The 25,766-nt window shown below is 35.2% G+C and overlaps 1 protein-coding gene across 1 annotated transcript; it reads right to left on the bottom strand.

Moving 5' to 3' along the window:
- Positions 1-2,124: 2,124 nt before the first annotated feature.
- Positions 2,125-24,364, bottom strand: LOC121430072 (F-box-like/WD repeat-containing protein TBL1XR1). Its single transcript, XM_041627345.1, has 13 exons — positions 24,154-24,364; positions 20,832-20,993; positions 16,913-17,058; positions 15,241-15,415; positions 14,645-14,777; positions 13,549-13,690; positions 12,235-12,457; positions 11,124-11,245; positions 9,746-9,820; positions 8,642-8,754; positions 6,934-7,099; positions 5,386-5,487; positions 2,125-4,185 (listed from the first exon to the last, which is right to left on the bottom strand). The coding sequence occupies exons 2-13, from the start codon at positions 20,887-20,889 to the stop codon at positions 4,159-4,161; spliced, it is 1,482 nt and encodes a 493-aa protein (XP_041483279.1). The 5' UTR covers positions 20,890-20,993; positions 24,154-24,364; the 3' UTR covers positions 2,125-4,158.
- Between the last annotated feature and the right edge of the window lie 1,402 nt (positions 24,365-25,766).

Raw genomic sequence — 25,766 nt, 5'->3', positions numbered from 1 at the left:
TGGAGATCATACAAATTATGACTTTTTCTTAACAGTTGGCAGATTAGTAAATACACATAAATCTTAATCTAAATACATATTTTCATAAGGATGCATGGGTATCAAATAAGAAAATTACATCCTGCGAACATTTTGGAAACTTTTGGAAACTAAAATAAAACTTGAAAAACAGAACTCAGAAAATACAAGGACTGCAGCAAATCCTTTTTTATGCAAATGATTCTTTATTCAACTATAATTACAGAAAAAGGGGGATTGATGGGACGACATATTCTGTACAAATTTCAATACATGTACCAAAGATGATAATATGTGTGTTTCTCGAAACAGTTATTGTGCACGGATCGTATAACAAACAAAAGAAAACCAACGCACTCTATACAGTACAAGGCACACATGGACAACACACTAAACTTGACCCAAACCTGAAATGTCTGTATGCCTACCTATAAATCGTCCAGCATGTAATAAGTTTATCCTATCCTCATTCTCTCTTTCTCTTATTCTCTCAGATCACAGTTGTATCATGTACAAGACACCACCCCCAACCCCCCCCCCATAAAAAAGGGGGAAAAAAGAAGAGGAAAAATGCCTTGCAACATTGAAATTGTCATTCCAATAACCCTCTTGAAATTGAGTTTATGATTTTTCTTCTTTTTTAAAAAGACTTCACTGAGCTACCACTACAAATTACAAGCAATGTAAGTTAGGTGATTTGGAGGTCTGCACAAGGTATCCCAAAACCTTTAAGCTAGTTTCTTACTGAGTTTTAATTATAAACATTACTTTCATTGTAGAACTGAATGGAAAAGGATCACCCATAGAAGAGCGAAGGGACACACTGTCCTATGCACCTAAGTCATAAGTCATCCTTTCATGATGATATCCTAAAATGCAGAGTCGGATCAAGGATCTCATTAAGGATGGAGCACTTTTCTTACAAGTAAAAAAATAAAATCAATTCTTATTCCTGAAAAGGATGACAGAAAAGACATTGACCCAAAAAATATCATTTCAAATAGAAAGGATGCCACAACTTCCCCTAAAGTCTTATAAAAAAATCAGTTTGAACAGGTGGCATTTCTCAGAAAAGGTAAGCACGATGTACAATTTTGGATAGGGATGGGTTGGGGGGAATGTGCTTCCCCCTCCCCCACTTCCTCCCACCTGCACCTACTAAAACAAGGGACAAACATATGTACTGAAACTCTATGAAAATCAAATAACTTACAGACAACAAAATGAAAAAAAAAGTTGGTGAGAGAATGTTTTCAAAGACCAGATACAGCAGTGTTTGGTAGAGGTACATGTCGTCGACTTCATGCAAGAAGGGACTTAGGGGTAATTTCTACAATTATTTACTTACTTCAATTTTCAGATATTGAAAGAGTACATCATAGGCTATCCAATGATGCAAAAATCATTTCAAAATTTCAAGTAAAACTCAAGCAAATGAAAAAGAGCATAATAAAAGAAAATAATAAAAATTATCCCTATGTCACTTCTTGCAGAAAGCAGACGTGACATGGTCTACAAGCAGTTTGTCTATTCTCAAATACCCTTTTTACACACGCTAAAATTTCCGTAACCCCGTACTATAGGTGGGGCTAAATTGCCATTTAGCCCCACCTATAGTACGGGGTTAAGCTTAGCCCACTTTCTTTTTACACAGCATTATTGCAAAGTGGGCTAACCCCACCTTTAGTACGGGATTATTTGGCCCTGCAAAAAAGCAGGGTTATCCCAGCAATTGCGGTGCTAAGAACGATAGTACGGGGTTAAGATCGCTAGTGTAAAACGTAAGTGGGCTAAGCTTAACCCCGTACTATTGGTGGGGCTAAATGGCAATTTAGCCCCACCTATAGTACGGGGTTAAGGAAATTTTAGTGTGTGTAAAAAGGGTAAGAGTGAAGTACTTGTACTACGAATGATCGACAAAAACCACTAGTCCGGGTTAGCGAGTTTCGTGTGTAAAAAGCAAGCATTCCTTATCCGGGTTTAGCAATAACGATTTGGCATGTGTGAAAAGGAAAAAAAAATAGTACGGGGTTAAGGATAGTACGGTGTTAGCGATAGTCCGGGGCTAAGAATATCCTGTGTAAAAAGGGTAAGATAGTCTTATACCACATGGGTTAAACCCATTTGCCCTCCTGTCAATTGTGTTAAAATGCCTTTTTGTCTATACTGCACTTGGTCTAAAACCCACCTAGGCTAATTTTCATTTAGTCTAATTCCCAGCTGTTCTGCCATAATTTGCCATTACAGTCTTATCATTTCAAACTTTGTCAAATGAAAATTTGGTTCATTAATAGTTCATCTAGCCACATAGACTAAACGGACTTAGACCAAATGTATAGTTAGACAAAATGGGAATAGCCCAGCTGGAATTAAGACAAATTGTGAAAGTTCTAAATGGCAATTAGACCAAATGGTTAGTAGACAAAATGGTTGTAGAATAACTAGGATTAGACCATGTGAGATTAGACCAAACAAAAATTAGACGAAGTGGGTGTAGACCAAATACCACTAAACTATTGTGGAGGGGAGGGGAGTTAATACCTCCACTCTTCCAAAATTGGAGAAGCTTGTTTTGAAAATTTGACCTTTCCCACCAAGCCACCAAGCAAAGTGACCTGTTTTGCCCAACATACAATCATTACAAAACCAAAGGGTGGAAAAGCAGTACTTGTAAATGTACAGGACTTTAGGGCAAAACATTTTGAAGTGTTTGGCAATCACACAAATAATGGCAGACCAAAATGATGAATGGTTTGGGGTCCAAATGATCCCAATAATGATGAATTTGATGCTGACATGATTAATACTAGGATAACATTCACTGTAATTAATGGAAATTTTGTTAATTCATCAATGGATAAAGTGAGAATGCGAGAAGTTATCATTTTCATACCATGCCATTCTTGTACAGCGCATGAGCACATGCAAGATAGTCTCTAAATAATGTATGGACTCTAGACGTTATAACCCCAGCTTTACATTATCAATCAGCACTTTGTACCCTCAGGCAAAAAGTGACATATTAAATTGACCCAGCTTTCATTATTATATTGAGAAACTTTTACACTTTGTGCATTCAATGAATAAAACTTACAAAGTAACCGTGTACCTCACCAAGGTTGAGCGAGGACAATATCCTTGCGGAATGAAAATGAACAGTGCGAAGAGGGATTAGGATTTGTGACCCTCTGATTGAAAAGAGAGTTTCAACCACTACACCATAACACTTTCGCAAAGTTCTTGACTATATTCCACAGACACGCTGGCCCAGAAAAGACCCTTTCACATTCATCATAACTGGGGTGAAAAACCCATCCCTCATGGGGTATGAATTGCAAATGAGAGAGGTTTTAACATGCCCTAAACCTTACTGTAATATATTAGCCGAGAATTAAGACCCCTTTCACACTTGTCAAAACTCTAGAGCAATCTCAGTTCACAAGAGTGCCAGAATAAATGAGAGAGGTTTTGACGTGCCCTATACCTTACTTGAACATCGCATTGGCCTAGAATTAAGACCCCTTTCACACTCATCAAAAACTCTAGAAAATGCTCAACTCACAAGACTGTATGAATTGGAAACGACCAAGATAATAAGGCATCCAGAGCAACACTCCAACATCAAATTGGCTATAAAACATGGCCGGTAAACATTTTCGTCCAGAAATACCGGTAACCTCATTTAAGCTGAATGGATTGAGACTGAAAGAGCTGTTAACACATCCCAAACCATGCTACTAAAACCACTTCGTATTGAAACATCTCCATAAACATTCACAAGCTGTTGAATTCATGCGTCTTTTCTGGGCTAGCACAACTCATCGTCATCACTCGGTCCTTCTCTCGGAAAGAGCAGCATGTATTTTTCATCATTAATCAATTGTCATCTTGGTAACCATCTACAAACGTGTTGTCCATGAGTCCGTTATCTGATCTTCTCTCTCTCTCCATCTCTTTTTCTACCTCTCTCTCTCCTCCTACCTCTCTTCGGCTAGCTCTCTCTATCTCTTACCTGTTACCAGTGCACAAAAACACACGCATTCTATCACTCTCTCTCTCTCTCTTTCTCACACACTTTCTCTCTTCCTCTCTGTACAATTATAGAAAAAGGAATTCCTGACTAATCTACATGCCGTCTTCTCATTTTCTTAAGTCCAAAACGAACACCTGCACAGGAAAAAAAAGAAGGAAAAGCCAAATTTAAGTTTGATATGGAGGCAATTATCAATTTGTTTTTTTAAAAAGGATCCCTCCAAACCAAACAAGTGTTGTTGCATGTTTTTACGCATGACCACATACAAGTTTCCATGACTAAATTGCTGCTTTCCATGACTTCCCGTGACGTCCCGGGATTAATGAAAAATTCGGGATGTCACAAAACGGGGGAAAATGGAAATCACGAACACCAAAAAAATAGAGTATGATCATAGAGCATTAGAGTTGCGAGACACGGCAAACTAGAAAGCTGCCATAGCCAAGAGGTAAATGCAATCCTATGACTTTTCACAAATTTTCCAAATTCCCTGAGTTTCCATGACTACAAATTTTTATCCACGATTTTCCATGACTGTGAGAACCCTGTAAGAATATTTCAAAGATTTTTATAAAAAATCTTGTTTATCTTGAATATTCTTCAGACAGGTTTCTTATGAGTGTGACATAAAGAGATACAATTAATATCTAATCAATTGTAACTTTTTTTTTGCAAGGATTTGCCCTAGACCTTCATTCATGCTTCATTGTACAAATGACTCTTCCATTACAGGGCCAAGATAATATACAAGATGGAGTGGATTCTAATGCTATGATTATTTGAAAGTATCTACGTGACCAGGCTAAATAAATCAAATCTAAAATAATGAAATAGATAAATGCATAAGTAAAATCACAGAATATTACTTCTGACCATTGACAGCCATCGTATCATAACCAAGTGATGAAGAAAATTATCCATTCATTCGGCATTCAACAAATAGACGGATGTTCCCTTTAAAACGTCTGGATTTTTAGTAATACTATGATCAGGTTTTTGATTCATAACTCTCCATTCATTTAGATGAGGAATGTTAATCAATTACCATAGGTACATATAAGATTTTTTATAAAATAATAATAATAGGCATTTATATAGCGCCATCTATCTAGAAATATTCTATTCCCAGGCGCGTTGTTATTATTATTATTACTTGTAATTAAAAAAAAATAATGCACATGATTTTATCTGAGTAAAAGCATAATAACCCACTCTCTGTACCACAAAGCAGTCCTTTACCCACAGCTAAAGCATTTTAGAATTGCTCTAAAAAAAACCTTGTGTGGGAAGTTCTTACTAACTCCCTCATCCGGGTGTATCATTTGTGTGCTTACCGATCCGTCTGACGCACTAGCTCCTACTTTATCTCCTGTATGGTTCCAACAAACTTCAAATATTCCTCCGGTCCCTCTATAACTATGCACAAGACTCCCAGTCTGTAAGAGAACACAGTTATACAAATATACGATAAGGGTAAAAATAGATGATAATGATAACTATGCTTGCTTACATAGCACTGAACACTTACTTGATCAGAAGTCACTAAGCACTCTACAGTAATGCAGCATAATTACCCTGGCTTTAGCAGAGCAGCTGCTACACATTCAGCGTTTCAATGAAAAGAATTCTACCAGGTATTCATTCATTTCACCAGGGTTGTGTGCTGCACAATGTGGGTAAATTTCTTGCTAAAAGAAAACACACAATGGCTTGGCACCCACGTCCCTCAAATTGAGAGACAAGAGACATATCTGGTAGACCACGACGTCCGATGATATTGGAAATAATAAGTTCACCTATAGAAACGTTCTTTCTAGATAGGCAGCGTTAAAGCTTGTGTATAGTTTTGGTAAATCCACTAAAATGCACCTATCACTATTCCAATTCATTGCTAGCTAATATCAGTGGATATGCCCTATAACAGTTATGATATGGAGGATATAAAATGAAATTGTGTTTTACAGGATAAATTTTACAATTTTACATGGAAATTTAACTTGATCGGGTCACCCGATCAAATTAAAATATCTGTGTTTTTGTCTTTCAATTAAATCCTATTCCAAATCATGGAATGGGCTGAAACTTTCAAGATATGTTCTTTGTCTGTAACTTTTGGATATCTAATCACTAAATTTATAAGATAAGTGCTTGAATGCCCATTTTTTTAATTTAAAACAAGCATTGCCGAGAGAGGGCGCTATATATCCAAGATTTGAATATTTGAAATTTTCTCAGCGAAGTGCAGTTGGAAAAATATCTAACAGTCTCTACGCTTCAGTAAGACTGTCATATTAGATGATATTCGATTATCAATCACATTATTGACCCTTTACCAAAGCTATACACAGGCTTTAAAGAAATTCAAATTATTCTCATCAAGGGTGGATATTTGGAGATCAAACAGACTGCAGATTTGACAAGGCAGGAGCACATTTTTTCTTCTAATTCTTTAATTATCACATCAAGAACACACATTGCTATGACAGTAAAAACCTGTATATAAAGACCACCTATGGGAATTAGAAGTGGTCTTTATGGGCAGACGGTCTTCATGAATAGGTTCAAGTAATAAACGTTTCAATATGGAAAGCGAAATCAAAAATAAAAGTTTAGATTACCTCATAAGTTGTGTTCAGTGCACTAGAGTAATCATAAATATTGGCTATGTGATGATATAAAGCATCTGATTGAATTCAGTATGCTCGGGAGTTTGAAAAAAAACACAGAACGAACAGGTTCAATTTTCCTTTGACAATGAGATATAGATCAAGTCAATCTTCAACTGCCATACTTATCAACACTTTGATCGAGGGTATCAAGACAGAGCATTAGGCACCATAAAATACTGAAACAAGAAAACTGAGCTGAAACCACAGACTTACCTGCGTCGACCATATATGTACACATTTGTCAAAGGAGCCACTGGCTAGATATTTCCCCGATGGACTGAAAGCTACGCTGTAGACAGGCTCTTGGTGTTTGGTCAGTGTGTGGATACAGATACCCCTCTCGACGTCCCATAGTCGAACCGTCGAGTCAAACGATGCACTGGAAAGAGGTGAAGAGAAAGAGAGATGGATGAAACGGTAATTGGCAATTCAAAGGGTGCCACTTGGTCTAAAGTACACCCACTGGTCTTCTTTCTGATTGGTTTAATCCTAGTTCATCTACAAGTTCATCTACATGTTCATCTACTAATCCTTTGGTTTATTTGCAAATTAGGCCATTTAGCATTTTGTTTAGATTTCCGATTAACGTAGGCTATACAATGTTTGTCAAAGATAGATGGTGCTACACAAATGCTGTTGATCATCATCTTCATCAACATCATCACCATCATCATCACCCTCATCAACATCATCATAATCATCACCATCATCACCATCATCATCATCATCATCACCATCACCATCACCATCATCATCATCACCATCATCACCATCAACATCACCAACATCACCACCATCACAATCACCATCATCATCATCATCACCACCATCACAATCACCATCATCATCATCATCATCATCATCATCACCATCACCATCATCATCACCATCATCATCATCATCATCATCATCACCATCATCACCATCATCATCACCATCATCATCATCATCATCATCATCATCACCATCATCACCATCATTATCATCATCATCACCATCATCATCATCATCACCATCATTATCATCATCATTATCATCACCAACATCACCACCATCACAATCATCATCATCATCACCACCATCATCACCATCACCATCATTATCACCATCATCATCATTATCATCATCATTATCATCACCATCATCACCATCATCATCACCATCATCATCATCATCACCATCATTATCATCATCATTATCATCACCAACATCACCACCATCACAATCATCATCATCATCACCACCATCATCACCATCACCATCATTATCACCATCATCATCATCATTATCATCATCATTATCATCACCATCATCACCATCATCATCACCATCATTATCACCACCATCATCATCATCACCACCATCATCACCACCATCATCATTACCATCACCATCATTATCACCACCATCATCATCATCACCACCATCATCACCATCACCATCATTATCATCATCATCATCATCATCATCATCATCATCATCATCATCACCATCATTATCATCATCATTATCATCACCAACATCACCACCATCACAATCATCATCATCATCACCACCATCATCATCATCATCATCATCATCACCATCATCATCATCATTATCATCATCATCACCATCATCATCACCATCATCATCACCACCATCATCATCATCACCATCATCATCATCACCACCATCATCACCATCATCACCATCATCACCACCATCATCATCACCATCATCATCATCATCATCATCACCATCATCATTATCATTACTATCATCACCATCATCATCATTATCATTACTATCCAAAATCAAATTGACCTCAGCATTAACATCAATACAATACTTACTATTTATAGCCATCTGTTTCTGTAATGAATTATATAATTCACAAAGCAAAGGGTAATTTTACCTGTGTGTCCCTTGTCCGACTTACCTTGCTAACATAAGAGGTGTATTGGGATTTTTAGGGCTCCATTTGATAGTATAAATCTCTTTGCTGTGCGCTTGGAGGTCATGTACACACGTATCTTGATTCATGGACCATATCTGCAAGAATATAAAATCGTGATTACGATACAATGTTAGAATATGACCACATTTGAGAGTATTTTCAAAACGTATTCTAGGAAGTCATGACCACACACATATTGCTATGTTCACAGAATTACAAAAACATCTTAACAACATGGAGTGTAAGAACATGATCAGATTGACAATAGGAATCTATTCCCTTTGTTCATTGGAGGTTGTCTACACATGTGTCTTGTTTTATACACCATACCTAAAGAACTATCAAAATATGAATAAAATATATACATGAATAATAAGGAGTTTATCAAATTAAGTGTATTTATTCATTCAATGCATCACCAGAAGTCATGCATACAAGTATCATGCTTCATAGATCAGATGCACATGATGTAGAAAGACGATGATTCAGCCCCCTTTGAAATTTTTTGTGACAAATATAATGCACAAATTTTTTTGATGGCGTCACACGCTTAGTTTTTACTTTCATCTCTTGCACATTCTCTGGCTACGTGCTTCGAAAATTTCACATTTCAAAAACATGAATTTGAAATTTTTATAGCAAAAATTCATAAATGTATCATTATTTCTACTTTTTCTGGTTAAACTCAATTAACTTCCTATAATTTCTGGTCAGAATAAATTCGCTGACAGATTCCATCCCCAAAACAATAAAAAACAAAAAGTAAAAAACAAAGAAATACATTAAAAAATCAAAAACAATAAAATATATAAGAACAAATTTCGTGACATTGGTTTTCTTTTTCTGATACATATAATCGAAATCCTACAAAAATTAGCAGTTTAGGGGCCTTATAATTATATAGGTAATCAAAGCACACTTTTTATTTCATGCCTAAATTAGCATACTTGATTAGTAATTTTCTGAAAAATTTGATCATACAAGTTTGTAAATTATGCCATTGGTAATACTCATGTCAATTTTTGTCCTGATCATGCATTCGGCCCAAAGGTATTAGACTAAATGGGTATAAATCATGTTACCTACCTTGAGTGTCATATCATCTGAACAGGAAGCTAACATCTGACCTGATGGATCCCACTTAATAGCGTTCACCTCATTCTGAAAAAAAAAATCATGCAATATGACGCAAAATATCGTTTGTGTCAGTGGTACAGATAAATCTAATCTAATAGAATACTTTAACTGATAATTTCTTTTTGAAACCTGGACAAGAAATTTCATAATTTATTGTAGAATTTAAACGGGGACAAGCTGACCAAAACAGTAACGGTGTGTTATAAAAACTAGCCTTAAAATATACCATCAGAAATGACCATTTGACAATACATATAAGTTTAGCCTATCATCTTATGTGGATAGAAAAACTGAAATAATCATCGTGGTGTGGATTCATTGAGTAAATTCAAATGGGTTTATATCACAAGATCACATTGTAGAGAATGATGCATTATGGGAAGGGTCCTGGGAACATTTTGTTTACTGGGGTGCTGTTGTAAATTTGAAAAGTGCAGAAAAAAAAGTTTTCACTACAAAACAAAGGTAATTTTTTTCCAGAGAAATTTGACAAGCAAAAAAGAATATTAAAGGACAAGTCCACCCTAACAAAAAGTTGATTCAAATGAAAAGAGAAAACTCTGACAAGCGTAACACTGAAAATATCATCAAAATCGGATGTAAAATAAGAAAGTTACAACATTTTACAGTTCCGCTTAATTTCACAAAAAAGTTATATTCACATCCTGGTTGGTATGCAAATGAGGAGACTGATGACGTCATCCACTCACTATTTCTTTTGCATTTTATTATGTGAAATATAAAATATTTTAATTTTCTCCTCATTGTCAAGTGAAACAATGATTAATTCATCCCTGAACATGTGGAATTAGCATTGTTTAATACTATATAATTCTGTCAAGTTGGTCCTTATTGTCAAATCTATAAAAAATGAAATATTGTATAATTCAAACAATAAAAAACAAAAGAAATAGTGAGTGAGGGTATTCATCGTCTGTCTCACATGCATTTCACCAAGTTGTGCAAATCACTATTTTGTGAAAAATAAGCGAAACTTTAAATTGTCATAGCTTTCTTATTTTACATCCTATTATGATGAAATTTTCAGCGTTATGCTAGTTCAATTTTTCTCTATTAATTCAAATCAACATTTTTCGGGGTGGACTTGACCTTTAAAAAAAAGGGGGGGTCGCTACTATTTTCAATTATCCACACCTACCAGAATTCCAAGGAATTCCACCCCAGCACCCCTGCTTCCCAGAGCCATGATTATGGGTTTTGAACATGGCCAGATATAAATAGTTGAAGGCTTGAGGTGGTATTATTTAAAACTTTTGGTTCATATTTGCCTGAACACTTGAGCGATGATAACTGTAACACAACTTACAGAATGGCCTTGGAATGTCTTGATTGGTTTATCACTGCGCAGTTTACACACATGTATACTCTGGTCCGTGGAACAAGATGCAAAGCTTGTGTTGGTTTGCCAGTCAACGTCTAATGCCGGTGCTGCCAAAAGAATATGAAAAATCAAAGGTTATAAGAAAATACAAGATTTAAGATAATTGGGTGAAGACATAATGACCAAAATAGCATGCTTGAAAACAAGGCTTCAACGTTTTTATGTAAGGCCTGGAGTAAAAAAAATTTGTTCGAGAATTACTTTTTTTCAATTTATTCAAAGGTCAAGTCAGATAATTTGACTTGTTGAATAAAGTGTCATAATTAATGCAAAATTGGTTCCTTACCCCCCCCCAAAAAAAAAAAAAAAAATCTGGTTACAAAACCTTAGTCAACTTTGAAAACTTCCTGTCCCACCTTCAATCTCCAATTTAAAAAAATTGAAATCTACATGAAACAGCTGGGTCTGCAAAGGAATTTAAAAGATGTGAAATCAACAACACCTGTCAATCAAATGGTGAAATATACTTTCAAGTCAGGAAGAAACGAACAAGTAAGTGAAATTGCAAGGTGACATTTGCAAGCAATTAAATTGTTAAAGGGTGTAATGTAGATTGATTTGGTAAACAAGGAGGAATGCAGGTCACAGTTCAGCTGGAGTAAGTGCAGCTTTGCCGAGGCATGGATTTTTCATATTACAAAAAAAATAACTTAAGAAATTAATAGGACACTACTTGACCATATACTTTTAGATATGAGTTATACATTGTCAAAACTTAACCTTGGTCTAGATTTCAATGTTGATGCCGCCACAAATTTTCTCATGAAATATGATGAATACAACATCTTTCCTATATACATGTAAGGGGTATGATATTTGTGTCTGATAATATATTCACTACGCAATCAGAAACATGAATATAAAGTCATAACTCTCTTAAAATTCTTTGATGTATTTTCATCATCTATATTTTTCTCCTATTTTTCTTATTCAAACCAACATATCGTCAAGGTGAACTTAACCTTTAAGTTAGTATGAAATACTGCCCTCTACTGTTTACCATCATACATGCAGAAGGGGGGAGGGTTATACTAACCAACATGGAAAGGAAACTGTTGCTTGCATTCCCCTGTCTGTGCATCCCATATGATGGTCGTCTTGTCCACCCCCGCACTGAGAATGTAGTTGCCCTCTTTGTTCCATTTCAGCGCAAAGATGGGGCCCTTGTGCTGGCCTAACGTGCTGACCAGCCGGCCTTCCGTTGACCAGATTCTTGCATAGCCGTCGTAGGAGCCTGTCGCTAATAAACTACCATCACACTGCAAAAAAAAGTGAAGATGTTTATCTTTCATAACTTGCAAACAGGAAGTAAGTGAAGCTAGATTTTCCAATCATTGCATCAAACATTTGCGAAGATTTGGGCCGGGTTACACAAAGAATGGGGATGATTGTTGGGCTGATATGATCAACCAGATCACTTTATCCAATCAATCAATCAGATCAACGAACGATCGATCGCTTGTGTTATTGGGCCATGGGATGACCCAAATGCATTTAAGCTAGTACGTAAAAAATAATCAAATAATTAATCATATTTAAATGGAATCATCTGTACTGAGACACATCATAAAAATAAACGCATTAGAATTTGAAAAAAGCCCATTTGAGAGGAGATTCCCTTTTTGTATGCTTACGTCATTTACAAATTGACAATTAAATAATGGTAAAACTTTGCAAATACGGAGCAACAATTGCGAGACTTGATATCTTTTCCTGGTTAAGTTGTGATTTATCATAAATTTTATTTAACATGTAGATGGACTTGAAGTGTGCTTTCCTGAAGCTTCATTATGGGCCTACATTTTCTAAGTTTTTTCCTTCTATAAATGTACACCATAACTTGATTCCACATTCAACCGATCGATTGGCAATATAACATTTTCATATTCAATCCTTAGTTTTATTATCAAAATTTTAAAAAATGCAGAAAAAAATTGATACACCAACTTTAACCTTGAGCACTCTACAGAGTGAATTTGGTGCAGTACAAGTCCAATTTATTACTATTATTATCATCTAAATACAAAAATAACATAATTGGCACTTCGCACTAGCATAATCACCCGTACTGTACACACAACTTCCAGTGTTATGCTCATTTCTTTTTTCTACATTCATTTAAATCAGGTGGTTGAAAATAAAAATTCTCATGCCCATGAGAAAACATCTGGTCTCCATAAAACAAAGATTAGGGATGAATAGCTAATATGAGAGAACACTTCTGATTGGTTCCTGGTGAGTATTTTGCACCAAATGCGCATGTAATATTGATCTTGATTGGTCAGTTCATTTAGCGATTAATCGCTAATCTTTGTGTTACGGAGCCCTGAATAGTCAATGGGATACATACATTCCAGTCTAACGAGGTGACATCTTTGTTACTGGGGACATCTTGGCCACCTTCTCTGATGCAATGCCTGAGAACAAGCTGATGTTGTGATGAATTTTGACCTTCGTTTAGGTTCCATATCCTTGCAGTTGAGTCGCCAGACCTACAAAGATAACAGACAAAATTGATGATGTTCAAAAGAGATTGCAGGTTTTATACTACAGAATAAAGGCATTGGTTAGCATCGACTTTTAAAAATTAGAGCTGCAATGTCCATAATATTTCCTTGTTAAAGGGATGGTCCGGGCTGAAAATATTTATATCTAAATAAATAGAGTAAAATATACAAAGCAAAATGTTGAAAATTTGATCAAAATCGGATAACAAATAACAAAGTTTTTGAATTTTAAAGATCTGCATTATTCTGGTAAAATAGTTCTAGGCATGTCTTCATGAATATTCATTAGGTGGGCTGATGATGTCACATCCCCACTTTCCTTTTCATGTTATTACATGAAATCATAATTGTTTCATTTTTTTCATTAATGTGTAAATGATGCACTTGAGGAGTTATCAATCCAATTGTTTAAGTTCTTGGTAGAAAAATTTTGAATAAACCTAATTTCATATTATAAAATACAAAAGAACAAGTGGGGATATGACTTCATTAACCCACCTAATGAATATTCATGAAGACATGCCTTGAACTGTTTCATCGAAATAATGCAAATCTTTGAAATGCAATAACTTCATTCTTTGTTATCCGATTTTGATGAATCAAGGACTACATTTGCTGACAAAAACGAACCTCTTCTGCTAGAGAGATAAAGTGTTGCAATTGGCTATCCATAACTAAACAAACATTTAAACCCAAGTTGAGCTAAATCATACTTCAAAATATGGACCAAAGCATAAATAAATATATGTCCTCTTGACGTTGATTTTCTTTTCTCAGAAACTATATGCTCACAAAAGCATCTACAAAGTATTTTTTGTATGTGTGTGTGGGAGGGTGTCAATGATTGTATTGGAAATTATTTGTTGGAAAGAATACTAAGACATATTTCAAGACAGAAGATATTGGTGTTGCCAATTTAATGGGTGAGTACTAACTTACCCTGATGCAAGGAGATCTCTACATGGATTCCATGCACAACTGAAGACTTCTGATTCATGGCCTCTAAGAACGGTTGCTTTGCTTGGCGGAATCTCGATGCCACCATCGATTTCCATGGCCTCTGAGTGATTTGCTAGAAGAGACATTGAAACCCCAATTATTTAATGCTGTTAGCATAATACGACAGAAATTGTATAATCCTTTGATCCAAGGATTTTTTTTTGCAGACCGGGCTGGTGTTTTACAAAAAATAATTGTCAGACAAAAAATTTGACTTAAATTTCATGTTGCGTGAGGTAAATATGCATCCCCACAGTGGTCTGATCATACTTATGAAAATCTGCAAAAACAAGAGCTGCCAACCTGTGCATGAACATTTCAGCATTTTTATGAGAAAATCAGTATTTTCCAAGAAATACCATAGGAAGACACACAAAAAATGAAACTTTAGAAATTATTATTTTGCAGGAAACCATCAGTATTCTTCTCATTTTCCAGTACTAACTGAAAATCAGTACTACTTGGCAGTTCTGATAAACCATGCTCCTGGATTCAAAACTACATTTGAAAAAGTTTAAAAAATCTCCGATACTCACATTGAATTAACGTAACTGGTGGGTCATCCCCATTTGTTCCCTCTACTTTACAATTGTTCTGACCGTTCGCTGCTACCTGTCTGAGTTCTGACTTCCTTGAGGAGATGACATCAGGCATGACTGCATCGATGAGGGACAGCGAATCTAACGCTCTACTGTCTACAACTGTACCATCCTGTATGAAAGAGTGATTTAGAGATAAGGGTTACTTGTCCTGTATAAGGTTAATAGGAAATATGGATCTGGTTCTATTCCTTCTTGGCCCTGTATTAATACACAAAGCCAAGTGATTGATTGCATCACACTGTAATAATAATATTAAAGTACAATGATGATGGTTTGGCGCGTAAGAATGGATCACCAGTAGTTCTTAAAGTCGCTCTTAACTTACGAACAGCTTTATGAAATGGCACCCAGGTTGCCTACTACATTTACATGAACTCATGTGATGAGATGCACTGAAAAGCTGTACAGATTTTCAGGGTGGACTCTAATGATTAGTCTGCCCATGCTGAGATTTCTAAATGATCTTTTAAGGCTTCTAGGATAAAGCAGGGAAAAAATTAATAATTTATTTTCTGGGGCTATTTTGGAGCTCACTAGCCCAAATATCCTAATTTGTGTTAAAGTTTACATTGGACCCTATATGAATTTCAGGGGCTCCATTTTAGTTTTCCAGGGCTCCTTAGGGCATTTCGGGGGCAAAATCGCCCCGAGCCCCCGTGTATTTTTTTCCCTGGGATAAAGGGATCTGAATGTAAAATGCATCTTTATGTACACACTCGTAAAAACGATGGCAAAGTCACACATTTAAAATGGGGAATTTCAAGTGCTGACACTTTGGTGTTGGTTTTTGGCCTGGGCACTTTTCTTACATCCGCACAACACAAAAATATGAGTGCTTTTGGGACAAGTTTCACTTGGTGTTTAATGCAATGTGATTTATAAAACTTAGATTAGGTGTTTGACCTTATATACAAAATACAATCTACATTATACTTCCAACACCAGTGAACTCAGATAAGTGTTTGAGCTTATGTATTAAACACAATCTACATTATACTTCAAACACCAATAAATTCAGATAGGTGTTTGAGCTTATGTATTAAATACAATCTACATTATATTTTCAACACCAGTATACTCAGATAGGTGTTTGAGCTTATGTATTAAATACAATCTACATTATACTTCAAACACCAATAAATTCAGATAGGTGTTTGAGCTTATGTATTAAATACAATCTACATTATATTTTCAACACCAGTATACTCAGATAGGTGTTTGAGCTTATGTATTAAATACAATCTACATTATACTTCCAACACCAGCAAACTAGGTGTGTGAGCTTTTGTATTGAACACAATCTACATCTTAGTTCAAACACCAGTAAATTCAGATATTAAAGGTGATTGAACTCATGTATTGAATACAGTCTACATTATGATTCAAACACTAACACCAAAACCTGAACCAACACCAAACTTATCTTTTCTAACAGTATTAGTTATTGGCACTTTGACACTCATCCAAACTTTCTCATTCTTTCTTTTCTTGTGCGCCTCGGAATACAATATTTCTAGATAGATGGCGCTATATAAATGCTTATTATTATTATTAAACTTGAAATCACCTATGGCTATTCCAAAGCAACACTGATTTCTTTCCTCACCTCATTTATACTGACTTCTGCCTCTACATATTGCAAGCCTTTCTGTATGATTGAGATAAGTGCTGCGGGCGGGACTAAGGCCCCGTTTATGTTGGATTGGCTAATGTGACTCTCTATACCAAATGTGAATGCAGAATGTGAAAAACCTGTAACAAAATAAATGTTTTAATCATTTGGTTAGAATGAAATTAAAAAATAATCATCAAAATTCTTGCTGAAATATAAGAAATGTAATGTCTTGCACAACAGCCATGAAGAAGTAATTTACTATAAGTACAAAGTCCTAGATGGTCGCATTTCATAAGTTGGGTATGCAAAAAGGGTGGCGTATGAACAATTTTCCACATGGTGCCATGGATAAATTGTTGCTACATCACAGCATCTTGACCAAATTTATTGAGTAAGATCTCATTTTGAAGCTAGAACTATAGGCTAAACATATTACTATGAATCAGATCAATACAATATCAGGAACAAAAACTATAGCAAATTAAGTTTGAAGTAACAGAGGTGGCGGAGCCGGTGGATGTGGAGCCGGTGGATGCGGTAAATGATAGAATATTAATTAAAACCTCATTAAAAACTTACTTTAATATGTAATATGACTGTTATCTTCATATTTCTGGGTGTTTTAAATCAGGGAACAACTAAATGTCATAAAAATTTGACAATTTTGAAAATATGCAGCAATGAAATACATATGTATATCAGCTCTAATCTGCAACCTAATCAATTAATAAACCAGAGAAATTTGGTTAATTATCTAATTTGTAATCTTAATTTTTAGTACAAATGTTGTGAATCATTGCAACAAACATTTCTACCCATGATGTTGTCATTTTGCCAAGCACATAAATAGAGTGACAGGTATTTTGGAGGCAAAAATGTGAAATTAAATACTGTTAATTAATTATTATAATATGCATACAATAATAGATAACTATTAGATTTTTGGTACAGATTTAATTATTGATGTGTCAAGATTATAACTGCAAAATACTAGGGTGATCCAATGTTGCATTAACTTTTGACGCCATTTTATGTGCAGCAGGTCCAATTTGAGAAAAACACATTTCAAAATTCACATTTACATTGACGTCTATGTAATAATTAGCTGTTAATTGGTCATTTTAAGAAAAAATAAAGGTATTTGAGACTTAAAACTTTTTCATTATTTAGAGAATGGTACATGTAATAGCTATAACATATCAAAATATAAAATTTTTGACAATTTTTATCCTGTTCGCGAAATTGGACCACCTTATGACATGTGACCAGATACCAGTATGTATTATGTTCAGAATTATGCTAGATGATCCTAGCTCAGTTTTTTAGTCACAAAAATCATCGGCAACCCATATTTTTCCTGTAAAGTGTCAAAGTACAGCAGTTTTGTGCCGTTCCATGACAAAAAGAAGCAACTCGTGATTTGTTCAAAGTGGCCTTTTTTCTTGATTTGGGATACTTTCTGTACAATATATGGTCTTCATGTCGCTGAAGGAATTGGAGTCACATACACAGTAGCCATCCCCCCCCCCTCGATTTCTGAAACAAAGACATTTCAAAAGCAAGTTACGGTACTCTACTTATTTCCACATAAAACAATGACACATTTTTCTTAGTTGGGCAATTCCATAAAATATGTATGTCCGACCTCCTTTATGAGGGGTCTTCATGAAATCTCCTGTCTATGATTTCTGATTCTTTTTACATTCTGTCATTCTGTCAAATGACTATGGCTTGGTCAGTTATCAAGTGAAGTAAAAATTGAGAAAAATGGGGGTCGGACGTGCAAAGAGGTTTATCATTTTGTGGAATTGCCCAGTTGCTTCCATTTGTCAGCTGAATCCAACATCTGGTGTGTATCTAAATACATACTACATGAACCAGTAACAATTATATTACACCTGGAAAAGAATATGAGCGTATTTAGCATTTATACTTCAAAGTTGTGAAGGACTCTTCAATGGTTTAATATAGTCAGTTTGAAAATGGCAATGGCTGAATACTCACAATCAATTGAACCATAGGCATAGCTAAACACTTTCATTCTAATTGTAATTAAATGCATAAAGAAATGAATGAGAAACACCTTCCATCATACTCTGACACAGAGGACTGAAACAAAAACAATTCCATGATAGTTGCTCTGGCAACAATTACTCCGCTACAAATTCCACACACTAATTGAATGACTACATAAAAAAATTTCAATTTTTCATCCATGGATTTATTTTCAACCATGGATTTAATACTAAACCTTACATAAAACCCTATAAGAACCCAGCATTTTATACAAAATAAAGACTGCAGAAAAAAGACGCAGCACAAATGCCACAGGAGCAAATGCTGTGTTACCTCAGAAACAGCATTGGAAATGAAGAACAGAAAAAAAATACTTGAGAAACAAAAATGTACATGGGCAGGTCCAAGCTATTGTCCCCTCTAAAGCCAAAATTAAATCTTTGCCTAAATCTAACATATTGTATGTCATTTTAAAGCTTATACTCTGAAGGGTTTTTTTTGCCCTATATTTTTTTTCTGCTGAAAATGTAAAGTTAATGAATGCCAAGGTCACGATTCCAAGAAATCATTAATTAGCGTGACGTACAGGACATCACATTTGATCTGCAGATAATGCAAATTATATATTTGAAAATATTTCTGTGGGGACTTGTGCTAAGTTTCTATGCAAACATTTGAGAAAAAAATGATTTTGAAAACTGATTAAGTTGATTATCTGGTGTCCAACAGGCAGTGTCCCATACATCACGATTTAGCATATGTTTTTTTTTAGATTCTAATTAAGAAAAGTTGAACAGTTTTCTTCAAACTTTGGAGAGTTCTAATATACATCCAAAAATTAAAGTGACTTTACTGAATTAATTTCATCTTTAATTATATCAGCTAATTAAGTTTTGTGACGTACGGGACAAATGTGTGACGTACGGGACACACCATAGGATTTCTATGTAATTTTAATTAGGATTATTTTTAATAAGGAGCAAAGATAATGTAAATTGAGATAAATAATATTATATCAGTGGTTGAATATTGGTTAAAGGCTGATAATAAAGTTACAATTTGTAATAAATAACATTAATTAGTATCAATTAGTTAAGTTAGTAATTAAATCTTTCATAATTATAAAGGTCATACAAGTTTTTATGTTTTGTTTAATCATATACTATAATAGAATATATATAAATCATAATAATCCATGTAAAACTTACTTACTTTGGTTTACATCCAGTTAAATATAAATTTTGATGAAATTTCAATTTCCCATTCGTTTAACACATGGAATTATTTGCAAGACATCTTTCATAATATTTATAAGGTTGTAAAGTGTTTGCTATGTTTTGTTTCAGTGTGTGCTATTAAAGAAATATATATCAATCATGATAATCCATACAAAACTTAACTTACTTTGGTTTGCATCAAGTTAATTATAAATTTTGATGAAATTTCACTTTCCCCATTCGTTTTACACATGGACAAATGTCCCGTACGTCACAGCGCAGTTGTTTATATTTTGAGCTATTACAAAATAACACCAATGAGTTCTATCATATCATTCATGGCTAATGAAACTTGATAAGATACAAGATGAAAACATGATAATGAGAGATTTCCAGCTTATTCCAATTCACAGAGTTTTAATGACAAACTTTTTTTCAAAAAAAATCAACTTTCGTCTGGTACGTCACAGTGCATATTAATTAAAATATTATCGTTAATGGAATTGTAGATCACTAATTTTTCATGAATAAAGAGGGCATGACTGGCCTTTCAAAATCCATAAAAGATTCTCTGTTGTGCATTTATTTCTTACGTTACACAGCTTTAAAGTCTCTAAATGTCCCGTACGTCACAAGTCAAATAGCTTGGACCTGCCCACAAGCTAAACAATTGGTACCTGACTCCTGGAGATATCTATACACAAGAAAGTTGACTTCATCGCTGCTAATGCTCATCGTGACCTGTAATTGTGTGCACTGTTCATCCGACTCCCATAGATCTGCAAACAGCCTTCTTCAAATCATAGGCTCAGCTCTTTATTGTCCCTTGGGTATAATTACTGTAAGTGATAACATGGGAAAAATGCAGATTGTAAATGATAGCAGTGGACCGTTTCATAAAGCTGTTCGTAAGTTTAGAACGACTGGTGATCCTTTCTTATGCGCTAAACAATCGCCAATGGTGTGTGCCATGTACCACAAGATAGGATCACCAGTCGTTATTAAAGACGCTCTCAACTTACGAACACCTTTATGAAACATCCACCAGGTCCATAACAGTCCGTTTCATTATCAAAATTCTATTATGTAAAAATTCAAAAATCCTCAACAACTACACACAGCATACTTTTTAAACTTAACAAGCCAAAATTTGCTACAATGTAAATTAGAGAGACAGCAGACAGGTATTTAAAAAAATTGTGTAAAACTTGTAAAAAATGAACTTTATTTCACGAGTTTCATGAAAAGGCATCAAAGTCTCGCTCATATTCATAATATCTCTGAATTGGATGTAAAGTCAATGCAGTGTGATGAAATGGGGTATAATTTTTTTGTCCTATCAAGAAATAACAGGCCACATTACATGTATATAGATTGATGATTATTATCAATCAACAGAGAAAACCATATTCAAGTGCAAGTAGGAAAATTACTTCATACGCGACATGTATTTTTCACCCAAAGAAAAAGAATTGAAAAAAAAACACATTTTAATATCTTTGTTTCTTGACAAAAAAAATTGTCAAATCAAAGAAGTAGCAAAACAGATCAACCAGCGTGATGACATCATCAGGGTTCCCACTTCCCACAGAAATTTGAAAACAGAATTCCATGACTTCTCTATAACTAAAATTGCTGCTTTCCATGACTTCCTGTGACATCCCTGCAGTTACCGGTATGTAGAATTTGGGATGTAACAAAACTGGGAAAAATGGAAATTATGAACACCAATAACAATGCTCTACATACATTGTAGCAGAGTATAATCACAGAGTATGAGAGTTGTGAGACACGACAAATTGGAAAGCTGCAAAATGCAATGCCATGACTTTGACATGACTTTTCATGCATTTTCAAAAGTCTCTGACTCTTCCCTGACTTCCATGACCACAAATTTTTCCAGGATTCTCCATGACTGTGGGAACCCTGATCATAAAACTGGCTTGGAAGAGTCAAAGCATTTTGCCAGCACGACAAGAATTGGCAGTAAAATCAGAGTACGGATGGTGATCGGTCCTAAAAAAAGGGGTGCAAATTATCAAATTCGAAATCGACGCATTCGTTGGTCGCCCATATCTACGTGCATAGAATCTGAGTGATCGATCTAAACATAAGATTTTGATCTGCTCAATTTTCTGCACAAATGAGACGAAAACTAGGTAAAACCAATGTTTTCTCAGATAGGCCTACATGTATGATGCTTAGAAAATTAGGTGGTCGATAAGGGGTAGGTCCAACCATTACATGTCACCGTCTGGTTTATGTCATTTGACAATAGAAAAGTATTTCATTTGCGCAAGTCTCAAGCTTATAAATGCGCGAGACTTAGCATGACTGCCATACAGGGGTCCAAGCTTTTCAAAAAAAAATCCCTGATTTTTCCCTGATGAAGTTTAAAAATTCCCTGATAATTATTTAAACCAAATCCCAGTTTCACGTTTTCTACCTTGTTGCAGTAAAATACATGTATTTTCAGTATGATGGTGGACGGTCCCCAAGTCTGTGCACTTAACAATTAAGTTATGAGTAATAAGATTTAACATAAATTTCTTTTTATTTCACAAAATCTTTCATTTAATAATGTTCCTTATTGTATCATGAGTAAGTGTACCAAATAATGAAATTTCGGCATTTCTTGTGACAGCCTCAAAATGCAGCCTTTCTCATCAAAATCCCATAATCGCGTGCAAAGTGAATGGGTGTGCAGACATGGGGCCCCATTTTTTGTTTGGCAGTGAGTCCAAACTTCGCGGACGGTCATTATCTCCAAAACTAGCCAATATCCTTAAAATCTGACATCATCAATGTGAAAAGCGACCTAAAATTACCCTTCGCTGAAAGTTTCTTTAGGATTAGTCCAGTATTCATGAAAATATTGGCAAAAGATCGGCAAATTTGTCACCGTTAGCGCCCGTTTTGAAGAAAGCAACAAGCATCACGATATCACCATTTTACAAGCAGAAATCATAAAAAATGTGAGTTAAATGTGGTACTAACCGATTCCATAGCATTTTGCCATCAATCTGATATAAATATTTCACTTTTTGAGCTTGAGTCTTTGTTTAAATCTCCACAAAAGCTTTGGTGCGCGAAGTTAGGTCACACTTTTTCTGAACGGTTTCCAGCACAGCCCGCATTCGCCGATCGGAATAGAATTTTGAGATCGCGATACCGGCGAAACCCCGTGACCTACTTTACATTTTCGTCCATGATTTTATAGTTTACGATCTTGCCGTCAATGTGGTAACTATTTCTTGAATTGGTTTTGTATAAATTATCAATAATTTGTGGACAAAATTAAGCCTGGTGAATATTTTTGAAAAGTGCGCGAAGTTTGGACACCCCATCATTCAATCTGAAAATGACTGCCCAATGTTTCTTTCAAAGAAAATCATATATTTCTTTCAAATTTTAAGAGATATTTGGTACACTAACTCATAATTATGTAAGGAACATTATCAACTTAAAGATTATCTGAAATAAAAAGAAATTCATATCAAATCTTAACTCAAATCGTTAGGTGCACAGACTTGAGCCTTGAGGACAATCATATTCACAATGTTGGATCTAGAAAATTTTGAAAAAGAAGTTGAAAATGCACAAGCTGCGAGCTGGATTTTGGATTATGGAACATCAGATATTATCACTCTTATTCAATTATAATTGAAAATATAAAGCAACGTGAGAAAACATGAAAATTTGAGAAAAATAGAAGCTGTTCACAACACCAAGCTATCCTGAGCATGGAAGTGTTTACACTCAATAGTAAAATACACAACCACTGAGCGTACACCACGTCATTCATCATAACGACACAGTTATCGTTAACCGATATCCCGACAATGTGAACACACTTTAATTTCTCGTGCACACCATTCACGCAGCATGCACACACAAATTCTTCATAATCGTACGTCCACACACGACGGGTGCAAAACACTCGCTCCATGGTTAGGTATATTATGATCAATGCTACGCGAAAGATGAAATGATACTCACAAATTATAACGTCTTGAACCAGCTGAGATTCCACTGGATCCTTATTTTTTCTCCACCGCTCGAATCATTGATATATATAAAATCATTTAGCTAGGTATACCGCTCTCGTTTTTTCCTCATTAATTCGTAAAAGAGATGAATTTACAGCCAAATTGTCGGGTTTTCACTCACACAAAATGGCCGCGGAATTACTCTAAACTTCAGACACTAGTTGGCGTCAATCCGGTATATGTGACGTCATCATGATGATATCGTCGACGAGCGTGCAGCACGTACGTGCAAAGCGCCAACTTAATGTGTTCCGCCATCTTGCTTGTTGGTTGCCGATAAAATGCGCATTTTCAGATTTTTTTACGCTCTGTCATTATCCATGACTGAAACATTGACCAATCAAAAACTAAGATTCTATAAGAAATATGAATATTCATATACAAAAGTATAAACATAGATAATTAAATTTTATGTGAAATTTAAACACAATTCTTCAAAATTGGGTTAGTTTTATGTCTGTAAAATGACCCTTAAAACCAAAGTTTTTTTTCGAAAAAATAAGGGTTTTCCCAAGTTGTCATGGTAACATGGCCTGAATTACAAAAGCTTAGCAAACACTTTATTTCAGTGATCGAGGATGTATTTGTTTACGGTATACGTCTACAATAGTTATAACATTTTTTTCCAGACCATGGATGAACTTTCAAAAAGAGATATTTTAGGCAAGTTTTTACGATTTCCGGCAATTTTCTGACATAGGCATTTTCAAGACATAGTTTTTACAGAATTAGAAGAAGACATCATGGATTTTCCTAATTATCACGACGGATATGCAACTTACTTGTAAATAAATCAAACAAAGTCTATGATTTATTTTCGATAATGCAAAAAGAGACATTCAAGTCTCTGATTGAGAGCCGCAGATTTAACATTCGCACGGCGCAATGGTAACGTTTTCGCCGAATTCGTTGGGGCGAAAACACCAAGCGAGCCGTCCCACTCACCAGTCCCGAACGCTGCGCTGTATGTTTGATGATATATCTGGTGCCATTTCGTGCTTATAAATTTGTTTTTTCTACAATGCCACTATCTCATTAAAATTATTTGTCATGATAACATTGAAAATATTATCGTTTAATGGCCCAAAGGATCGACTGTAATAAAATACACTTTGAAATATTGTCAGAGAGTGATTAGTTAGGTGATGTTTATGGTCAGAATTTAGTCATGGCTTCGGGTGAACTTACGCGAACGCGGTCACTTGCTCACGGGGCGAGTCGGCCTGGCAATTTGGTGGAGGGCCGTTACGTGCAGTGCAGCAAGAGCAGAGTTGGGGTTAAGTAAAAATACTTTGAAATAAGTAATCTGCAACTATTTTTTGTCTTACTCTTATCCCTTTAGATTAATTAGATAAGAGATTAAAATTCTAAAAGATTAAATCCAATTTTAGACAGTGGCAGAACAGAGTGGTGCTTTATAATTTAATGGGGGGGGGGGTCGTGCATATGCCCCCAATTCAGAAAAAAGAGGAAAAAGAAAGAGAATCTTGTGAACTTGTTCAATTGGATTTTTGTAACCAAAACATCAAAATTATGCTCATGTCGGTTGCAACTTACTAAATT

Source organism: Lytechinus variegatus, chromosome 16, assembly GCF_018143015.1.
Source record: "Lytechinus variegatus isolate NC3 chromosome 16, Lvar_3.0, whole genome shotgun sequence".
In the NCBI taxonomy this organism is placed as follows: domain Eukaryota; kingdom Metazoa; phylum Echinodermata; class Echinoidea; order Temnopleuroida; family Toxopneustidae; genus Lytechinus; species Lytechinus variegatus.
This window is presented reverse-complemented; position numbering and strand designations above follow the sequence as displayed.